Source organism: Neofelis nebulosa, chromosome 6, assembly GCF_028018385.1.
Source record: "Neofelis nebulosa isolate mNeoNeb1 chromosome 6, mNeoNeb1.pri, whole genome shotgun sequence".
Lineage (NCBI taxonomy): Eukaryota > Metazoa > Chordata > Mammalia > Carnivora > Felidae > Neofelis > Neofelis nebulosa.
Genome location: NC_080787.1, coordinates 37197521 through 37207680, shown reverse-complemented (window position 1 = coordinate 37207680; position 10160 = coordinate 37197521). Strand labels below are relative to the sequence as shown.

Genomic DNA, 10160 nt, shown 5'->3' with positions numbered 1-10160 from the left:
CTGGCAGCTCAACAGGGCCAACTACAACGGGTGATCCTTGGCAGCCTCCCGCTGAGGCACGCTAGCCAGAGCGGAGTCCCCGCACCCACACGGTGGGATGCTTGACCCCCCTCCCTCCGCGCGCCCCCCCCCCCCCCCCCGCCCCGAGCCGGCGGACGGCCTGTGCTGCCCTGCCAGAAAACAATCAAGAAGATTTCCAGTTCAAAAACTCCCCAAAAGTAAGGCTGGTTTCATGTTGCTTCTCCTTTATTAATTCAGTCTGTTCTAAGTTGTACAGTTATGAAAATAACAAAACCAAAGCTGGAAGCCCAGGGATATTTACACTCTCTCTCATGTAGTGAGGTCAGTCTATGTTGTTGCACAGATCGGTTATGTTTGGTACCACAAGATGCTCGTAATTCGGACAAAATCAGATTAACAATTATATGTACAGTAAAATAAAAGGGGAATTCATTCAAGTATCAAAATACAGAGACAAAGATTAAATAACATTTTTATTACAATTCAGTCCCATTGCCACACCATTAGCAACAACACTTTTGTGAACTGCATCTGACAGTCATTCTGCAGGTCTGGGCATTTCGGAAACAGACCGAGGTCAGACTAGCTTTCTAATGTAACGACTGCAACTATGTTTGCTGCCTGCTCAGCCAGAAGCTTCTCAGGGACTCCCTCTAGAATCCGGTGCTACAGACCAGAGAGGGATGTGGAGCATTTGCAAATACAGAGCCTGTCAGGGGGTCCTACTGCTCAGAGCAGCCAGCTGGCAAGAGAGAAAGAAGCAAGCAGAGAACCTGAGGCCGGTGCCAGGTACTGACTCCATTTCCAGTCCTGCCTGAAAGGGCTCCTGCACAGCTCAGAAAACACAGCGAGACTCAGAGAAGTGCAGAAGCAGGGGCTTTTCCGCTTGAAGCCTGTCCTTAAAGTTACACTATCCCTTTCTAGGGAAGGAAGAGCACCTGCCCCACAGGAAAAGTAAGAAGGAAAGAAAGATCCAGTCCCTACCCTTCTTGACTATTCAGAAAGAAACCCATCTCAGAACGAAACCCAGCGCCGGAGCAGACTAGCCAAGGCTTTCCAACATGACAACACCCTGAATAAATAAGGATATAGCAGCTTCAAGGGGAGGAAACACCTACAGAGGATTTAAAAACAAAAAGCTTGAGCAGCTCATCGTAGTGTCTACACAGTTTTCTTTTGGGGCCTCCCGCACGGGAGGCGCACTGGGGGAGGCCAGGCCGTCCACGGGTGGAGGCGAGGGTGCCGGCACTAGCACGGCCCTTGGGTTTCCTCCGTCAGAGGCTCGAGGCCGGCAGGGGCGGGCGGGACATCGCATGGCGGCCGCCGATGGGAAGCTCACGGGCCTCGGAAGAAGTGGGAAGTGAAGCCAAGCGTCCGGGTGTTGAGGTCCTTGTTTAGTACCGGAAAGTGGGGTGTTACCCGCCTCTGCTCCAGAGAGGAGGGGACTGGCGGGGCCTGCGGTGGCGGGCAGAGAGCAAGTCAGCAGGAGGACGGGGCCGGGCTTTCCGTTTCTGGCCAACCACAGGGGTTGTGAGTGTGCCCAAGAGCACTCTCCCTGCACAGAACCAGCAGAGAATTTCAATTCACAACCTTCACTGGGAAAGAAGTGCCACCGAACCTGGAATGTCGGTCCCGGGAGCGGCCTGCACCGCGCCAGCAGAGCGTGAGGTCTGCTGAATCACCGGCAGGAGAAAAGGCTCCTCTCCGCTCCCTACTCTGGAAGGTACTGGGCAAGCAGCTGACCTGGCCCTGCCTCAGCCTCACAGGAACCGCCCTGTCCCCCCCACCCCCCTCCCCATTCCCTTCACCACTTGAGGAGCACAGAGCGAGATTCCAAATTAAAAAGCAAAGCAAGCCAGCAGGAGGGCTTAAGTGGCAGTGCTGCACCAGGACCCCAGCCTGCCCTGAAGGCCACGCTGGGGGAGAATCAAGTTGACTGTCACCCAAGAAGGCTAAATATAGCCTTCTCCACACTTAGAGCCAGGGATGAATCCAGCAGCTGAAATACAACAGTTGAACCAATAATTCAGAGAATCAAAGTGAGTCCTAATCACACAGACCCAATTAGACAAATCACAAATTGGCAGGCAGCAGTCTTAGCTGACCTACCCATTAATGCCCAAAACAAAGCTGCTTCTTCTCTCCAACTGAACTCAGGCAGTCTGAGGTCGCCAGAGAGCGTGTGGGCCGGCGCTCTGACCACCGCCAGGTCAGAGGCTGGGGAGCGGCCCAGAGCTCCGGGCGCTGGCTCAGACTTCGTGGCACCAGGGGCTGCTCGCTCAGCTCCGTCTGGCCCCTGGGCCTTCACATTTGGAACCCCAGAAACGGACTGGAAGTCTTTCCTTTTGCCGGGTACCCCTAAGGCTGTGTTTTCACTGCTGAGGCTGTGTCCGGCTCTAGACGGGACAAGAAGTCGTGCAGTTCATAAGGAATGGCAACTAGCTCGGCTGGGTTTGAAAAGTGGACTCTAACAGACCTACTCAATTTTGCCCACTTGTGCCTGCTTTCAATTCACCCATGGGCCATTGCCTTCTCTTCACCCTACCGGACCACACCAAGGTCCCGTCCCGAGGACAGAAGCCTGCACAGACTGGCCTTTTAGCCAATCTCAGGTCCCCTGTCCTCTGATCTGATGGCCATTTCTCTAAAGATCGGCAGTTTAACCTAGAGGTTTGAGCCAAGTCTTAAAAATCCATTTTATAGAAAATTTTTTTCTATTAAAAAACATCTTCTGGACAAGTCACTTCTTGACTCTCTGGAGTTCCAGTCTCATCTGCTTGAGGCCTGGAGTGCAGCTCGCTCTGTGAGACCTGGTGGTGGCAGGTCCAGGCCGAGCAGCCCCGAGGAGCTGCTACAGGCAGAGGCTGGGCCTGGGTCCTCAAAGCGCAGGTGACACGGCGGTGGCGGCGGCGGGAGCCTGTGCTCCCCACGTCTGTGTTTCCGTGGCACAGTTGGCTCCTTCGGTGGCTCAGCTTGGCAGAAGCAAACACAACGGGGGGAGGAGAGGGTTAACCAAAGGGGCCTGCACAAGGTGGAGGAAACTGAAAGGAAACATGGAAGCAGAGCAGAAGGTCCCTCACAGCCTCCCCTGGGCGCCCTCGTGGCTGTTCCGAGTGCCCGTGGCCCACGGCCGTCTCCGGCTCAGCACGTCTGCTCAGGAAGGCACAAGCACAGGCAGGCCGGCACAGGCACCCACCCCGGTGTATCGACTTGGGCTTCAGCTCTAAAATAATCGCTGTCGCCTCCTGGCTTCTCTACCGGACTAGCCTACGTTTGCACTGCTTCCTCCCGGAACTGCGGCCTTCCCGTCTCCTGCCATCTGAGCTGATCTGCCCTCACCAGACAAGGCGGGGCTTCTTCAAAGCCTCGGCTCCAGGATCCCAGCCGCTGCTGCTGAACAGACCGCACAGCCTACCCCCTCGGAGGAGTCGAGAGGCTGCGGGTGGCCGAACGGGGAAGGACCAGGTGACGGCTGACTAGCTCTGACCCCCACACTGTGGAGAAGTGTCAGCCCCTGGATGACAATGGGAGCGGCTCGGTCCAGGCCCCTGTCCTTGAGCGGCTCTGTTCTGTGAGGGAAGAAGGTGCACCGTGTGTGCAGGGCACAGGCCTCCCTCTTGCCAGGTCCTACAGAAAGGCCTTCCTCCTCGGTGAGCTAGACTCCAGGGCCGGCCTTGTGACTCACTGGTGAAGACACGAGGGGCCGACCACATATATGCCATCCCGTTCCTCGGAGCGGAAGACTCATCGGGACCCAGAGACCTGCCGAGGGAAGCTGGCCCGCGGGTGTTCAGATGCTCAGAGCTCCATGCTGTGGAGTCAGGCATGTGCCCGAGGACCTTGGCCCTCACAGAACGCAGTCTGACAATAGTCAAGACACATCGCCGAGCTCAGGCTCTCGCTGGAGGGAGACCAGCACCTTACGGCAGAGGAGAGAGGGACAGGGCCGCAGGCCAGCCGTGAGCAGAGTGCGAGGGGATTCTGGCACCAGGTGGTCACAGTGGCTGGTTGTGTCAGGAAAGGTGCAAAAGGACAGTTCACTCCCGGCAGCGGCTCCCGGCTGTGGTTCAGCACGGAAGACAGGAGAGGAGGGCGGATGGAGCGCCCGGCCTAGTCAGAGGGTGCTGTCTGGACTCTGCTCGAAGACCGCCCGCCCCTCAGGATTCACAGTGCCCGCCCGCTGAGGCTTCCTGGGTGCCACAGGGCCCCCTGAGCCCTCCTGGTGCCCACCTCAAAGGCAACTCACCCCCTCCCCCACCGAGCCGTCCTCGCCCAAGGGGGGACTTCACAGTGTCCGGTGGTGTTGGGTACGAGCTGTGAGTGTGCAGTGTCTAGAGCTGCCGCCCGGGAGGAGAGCAGGGCCCACCGGGGGTGGGCAGCCGGAAGGAGAGCTGAGAAGAGCAGAGGTCGGATGGCAAGGCACAGTGAGACTAGTGGAGACAGGGGGTGGGCGGTTAGAAGATAGTGGTCTCATACTTGGTGCTGAGGCTCCGCTTAGAGTCTGGTTTAGGGTCCACAACCCAGGAGACACTGGCATGGGACTGGGCATCTGGGTCCGTGTCGGGCGGTTCCAGCTGCCAAGGAAGAAAGGCGAGGGGTCAGATGGCGCGCTGTACCCGGCCAGGGGGCAACAGGGCCCAGCTGTCCTTCCCCCCCGCCCGGGCCACGCTGGCGTCGTGCCAGCATGAGGGACACGAGGGGCAGCCCCTGTTCTCCTTGAAGAGCAAGCTCCCTGGGGCTAGGGTGGCAGAAGCAGCACCCTCCCTGGAGCATCATGGGAGGGCCACCTCCAGGCCTCTTCAGGGACTTCTCCCCTGGCTTTCTCAGAGCTGCTCAGGTAAAGGAGCCTTGCCTGACCTGAGCGTGGTGCTCGAAGCCCCAAATCTGTTGAGGGTGACAGGAAGGGGGGCGAGGGGCTGGGAAATTCCAAGCCTCAGGCGGGACCAGAGAGCGCACCCTGGGCAAGACCACAATGGGCGCCCCATTGGAGCGCCCCTCTGGAGAGAGGACACACAGAGAAACAGAGAGCTAAAGCACAGACAGGGATGGCGGGGAGCGGGGGGAGCTCAGGAAAGAATGTCACGCAGGCAGAGAGGGGGAGGCCACTAGTGTCTCAGAGAGCTCACGGTCACTTCGGGGAGACTGACACACAGACAGCAGGAGCTGTAAAGACCTTGACTCCAGGACTAACAGACGGCAGCGGTAGGTAAGAAGGACGATGGGTGGTGCAGGTGTGACAGTAACAACAGCGACTATCGGGGGGCAGCGGCACCTGGGGCGCAGAGCAAAGCAGACACAGACACAGGGTGACGTTACTGGGGGCTCGCTGCGGGCCACGCTCTCTGCAGCCCCACGCCGGCCACCGGCTGGGCCCTGGTGGTGCCTGGCAAGGGAGGGGACAGAAGCCCGTGGGGGGGAGGGGGTGGACAGCTGTCCACCTCCCGTGAGAGGAAATAACGGTGCTTCCCCAAGGGGCCGGCCGGCTGGCCGGCCGCAGCATGAGAAGACCCTCCTGGAGCCCCCTCCACCCAAGCCCTCGAATCCCGGGGAGGGGGGTTCTTGGCGGCCGCGGTCCACGTACTGCTGACTTCCTCATGCCGACCCGAGGCTTAGGCACCGGTTTGGAAGACTTTGTTTCAACCGTCTCGGCAGCGGAGGCCCCCATCGGCCTGGACTTTTGGGCCTGCAGGGCCAGCTGGTAGGCCACTTCGAACGCCTGCCCCAGCGTCAGGATGATCTCGTAGGTCAGATTCTGGGAGGAGACAGAGCGTGACTTTAGCACACGAGACTGAAGAGCCACCTCATCCGTTTGCTCGAACCCCTGCCCCGGCCTCACAGCCCTGAGCGTAGGTGACCCCTGAACAGGTTAGGGTTCGGCCAATTCAGAACACCGGGCTTGAAAACACAAATCTGTCCCAAAGTGACTGATGACGCTGGGGAACAATCTGAGCATCACACACGTCTTGTTTCCTCAAGCAGGACTTTGTAAACACTAGGGGACCAAGCCCGCACCCAGCTGGCCTGCCAGTCAGGCCCAGCCGCGCCGTCTCCACCCGGCGTCTCAGCTTTCCCCGGAGACCCCGGGGCCTGCCACCTCACCACCTGTCTGTGCTGCTCCGCACCCTCCTTGCACCCTGTCCCTCCATCCGGGTGTCTCTCTTTCCATCTCTCTGCCTTCTTTTCCCCTGGCAAATGGGCCGCCGGGGGCGGCCAACTTTAGGTCCTTCTCAAGGTAGGGTCCTGCTGTGACACCTATGTATGCCTTAACCACTTAATATGAACAAAGCGGTGCCGGTGTTTTTATTAGGTTCCTATCTTTTCTAGTGTGTCACTGATAAAGTTTCTGAGTGTTGTGTCCCCAGTTCGATCCTCCCCAAACCCTGGTGTTTACTGTGTGACTTTATGTAGCATGTTGATTGTTAGAAGCACGTATGTTGTGTTACGGCAGAAATGACTGGATGTGGAAAATGTGAGCTACAGGGGAAGTGCCAGGAACTACGAGTATGGGGTAGATGAGCTCGCTTAACCTTCAAGACAACCCCATGAAGCCGGTCACATTATAGCCCCTTTTGGGATGAGGAGCCGGGGAGAGGGAACTTCTAAGACTGCACAGCCAGCAAGCGGCAGAGCCCCGAGTCTCATGCCAGGCCGGGAGCAAGCACTGAGGTCCCAGAGCTGAGGATGCCTAGCCGTCTGTGTTCCAGAAGCCTCAGAGACTTGCGAACCAGCTGCTCTCCCCAAGGACGGCAGGGATCTGGACAGAAGACGGGGGATGAGGAGAGGGCCGGGGGCCTTGTCTCCGGGCAGAGGGAGTCCCTGCTGCATCGCTGTCCCTGGGCACCAGAGCCCAGCCTGGGCATGAATCTGGGAGAAGGAAGCCTACGGCCATGCCAGGAGGGCACTGCTGCCCCCAAGAGGGAGACAGAGGACGTTTCAGGGAGACTGCTGATAGAGGATAGGGTGGTGGGTTGACAAAGAGCCTGGGGGAGACCTTGGCTGACCTAAGAAACACCTGGGGAGAAGTGGGAAAAGCCTGGTCACTGGAACCCTGGATGCGCCTCTCATTCTGTGTGCTTCAGTCTCCTCACTGTATAAAAGGGACTGGACTGGATGGCTCCCGGGGCCTCATTCGGAACCAAAACATTTCCTAAGTGTCACCCATGCACCAGGACAGCACTGCACTGAGGCCATCTGGATGCAGGCCCCCTCCGGCCGTGCCCAGGGGTGGGACTCCACCCACCACATCCACCGTGCTGAAAACATGGCAATAGTGGTGGCTGGTCTGCAGGTCCTTGGTGATGTAGGCAAAGGTACAGAGGTCCTCTGGGTCCTGGGCCGCACAGGAAATGTTCCGGATCTCATGCTCCGCGATGACGTTCTGCCGGGGGAAAGCAGGGTCTGGAATTCTCCCGCCCCCTGAGGCACACCTCAGCCCCTTTATGTCACCCACCTTTCTCTGTCCCTGCCCGGGGTGTAGCCGAATATGCCACTACTTCTCTCTCCGATTTGTTTGGTGGGGGTGGGGACAGTGTCTAACCTCACCTGACTTAGGTTTAGAGGTTTCCACCTGTGATCACAGTAACCGAGGGAGTAAAATGTTCACATCTGACCACCAGCTCTCCAGCCCAGGGCGGGGGCAAGGCGGGGAGGGTTTCAGGAGGGTGGGGTTCCAAGTGCGGGGTGTCGGGGGAGCCCTTTGCTCATGAAGAGAATCACACCGTGAAGGGCCCGTGAACAGGTAAGAGGCCCACAGGACCCATGCTGAGGAAGACAATAGTCGCCTGTCACGAGGGCAGGGTCCTGGGATCAGGATGTGTGGCAGCCGAGTGGCAAGCATCTGGGCGAGGTGGCAGCAATGAAGAGAAATAAACAGGGCTGGGGACACCCTAGGTATGACGCCCAGCTCGTGGCGGGGTGAGGCATGGGGGGAGGGGTCCCCTCCCGCCAATAGTGTTTGTGAGAAGCACACCTTGTTGGAGGCATCGATGAACTTGACACCTTTGTACGTGATGGACAAAATGATGGTGGGGATCTTCTTCATGTGTTCGGTGGATTTCTATGCGAAACAAGGAGTTGTCCTGTGAATGTCCCTTCTCAAGGCCAAGCCCCTTGGATCCCGCAGGCCCCGGCCTCCCCCTGTACACAGCGTGGGAGGGCCCAGGTGGCTGCAAATTGATGCCTCCTATCCCAGCCGGCCCCCTCCCACCCCCCCGCCCCGGACAACCTACCCGCATCTTGGCACAGGCGTCTTGGGTGGATTCTGTCCCTCGAAGATCTTTGATCAACATGGAGCCCAGATACTGAAGGAGCAGGCAGTAACTGGGCTTAGGAAGTCCTGTGTTATCATGCAGGGCGACCCAACCAATTTGGGACCAGAGCCAAAGGGTTTCCTCTCCCAACTCCCTTCCCCCATCCTAGCTGGGAGGCCCCCCTTCTCCCTAGGTGCTGGGGGCGTCTGAGATGTACAGAACAGCACTGGAGCCCTGGTCCCGGCCAGGAGAGATGGGCAGCAGGGGCAACTCACATTAGCTTCATAACCGCAGGACTCGAAGATGAGTTTCTCCGGCTGGTGCTGCCAACTCTGCACAGGGGCATAGGGGGCGGCCAGGCTGGGGGGTCGAAGGGTCAGCTTGGCCTCGCGGTGCTCTTCCTGGAGAACACGCAGGGTCACAGGTCTGCTTGCCCACTCCAGAGGAACTCATGGGCTCTCTGCGAGCTCCAGCCCACCCAAGGGCAAAGAAGCCAGCCACAAGGGGTTCGAGAGCAGGTGGGGAGGGCAGGGGACAGACAAGCCATGCAGAGGCACTGTGGCGAAGGTGAGGCCCATCCCCACCAGAGATGCAGGACCTAAGCCACCTGAGAGCAGGCTCAGTCAGGAAGGCTTTGAGGTGGAGACGGGATATGACTAAAACCAGAGAGGAGAAAACAAGCACAAAGCATGAAGGATGGGGAGCAGGAGCCAGGTCCCTGGGAGCCTCACATCCAAGTCAGGGATCACCCCACGTGATTCTGGGGTGGGCAAGTATCCAGTGCTAGGGAGACCTTCTGTAGTGTTCCCTGAGGTGGAAGCTGGGGTGGGGGAGAGGGTAGGAGGCCACTGAAATCCAGGTGCTAGGTGACGGGGTCCTTCTACCAGGGCACTGGTAGAAGTGGGGAGGCGGGAAGAAATTTAGGAAACATTTACGACCTCCATTCCCAGCACTGTGCAGAAGTCTCCTCATATGGAGTAACTAAAACTTTTGGACAACATGCTTTTCCAATCTCGTCAAAGTCATGGCTGTGCTGGTGAAAGGTGAAGGAAATCCGCAGGTGCTGGAGAGGAGAAGTATGAGCAAGAGAAAAAAAGCAGGGACGCCCGGGTGGCTCAGGCAGTTAAGTATCCGACTCTGGATTTTGGCTCAGGTCATGATCTCACTGTTCATGAGATCGAGCCCAATGTTGGGCTCTGTGTGACAGCACGGAGCCTGCTTGGGATTCTCCCTCTCTCCCTCTCTCTCTGCCCCTCCCTGCTGTGTTCTCTCTCTCTTTCTCTCTCTCTCTCTCTCTCTCTCTCTCTCTCCCTCCCTCCCTCCCTCCCTCCATAAAACCTTAAAAAAAAAGGGAGAGAGGAAAAAGCAGTGAACTTCAAGTTCACCTTAGCGGTGGGGGATGGGGGGTGGCGGGTGTCGGGTGAGAGGGGATGAGGGACACCTGTCAATCTTGTGACCAGCAGGCCAAGGTGGGGGATAAGAGACAAAGCCTGGAATCTGTGTAAGGCAGGAAGCCGGACAGGTGGGGCCTGAATACATCTGGGAGCCCTGAACGCGATGCCCTGTCAGACGCGAGCGAGGAGTGCAGGATGGGGCCAACCTAGGGCAAGGGCTTCAGGGCGGCCTAGGGCCCAGCAGCGGCTGGTGGGTCTGTGAGAGTAGATGGCACAGCCACATGTGTCTCCCAGCTGCGCCCAACACCAGGCTGCAGAAATGTAGCAGGAAGAACAGGGTCTGACCCAGGCTGCAGTTCTGCTGGGCAGGCAGGGTGCAGGGTGTGGAGATGAGGAGGGGAGAAAGCAGTTCTGGGGTACAGGCAGGACAAGCAAGAGGGGGCCAAGAAGCGGCCAAGAGGCGGAGAAACAGGGCCGGTAGCCTGAGGGGCTGGAA

General features: G+C 58.4%; 1 protein-coding gene across 7 annotated transcripts in view; it reads right to left on the bottom strand.

Annotated features, from left to right (window-relative positions):
* Window positions 1-225: 225 nt before the first annotated feature.
* The window catches only part of ANKS1A (ankyrin repeat and sterile alpha motif domain containing 1A), a 179917-nt gene continuing 169982 nt past the window's right edge, over window positions 226-10160 (bottom strand). For 2 of the 7 annotated variants that reach the window (XM_058733645.1, XM_058733649.1), the window contains exons 18-24: window positions 8546-8671; window positions 8250-8321; window positions 7991-8077; window positions 7262-7399; window positions 5603-5773; window positions 5195-5293; window positions 3859-4595 (exon numbers count right to left, since the gene is read on the bottom strand). In XM_058733645.1, coding sequence (XP_058589628.1) covers window positions 4476-4595; window positions 5195-5293; window positions 5603-5773; window positions 7262-7399; window positions 7991-8077; window positions 8250-8321; window positions 8546-8671 — 813 coding nt within the window. In that variant the 3' untranslated portion in view covers window positions 3859-4475. Of the gene's footprint in view, window positions 2994-3857; window positions 4596-5194; window positions 5294-5602; window positions 5774-7261; window positions 7400-7990; window positions 8078-8249; window positions 8322-8545; window positions 8672-10160 lie in introns of those variants that run through there. The other 5 variants (XM_058733646.1, XM_058733648.1, XM_058733644.1 and 2 more) reach the window with 4 other exon arrangements.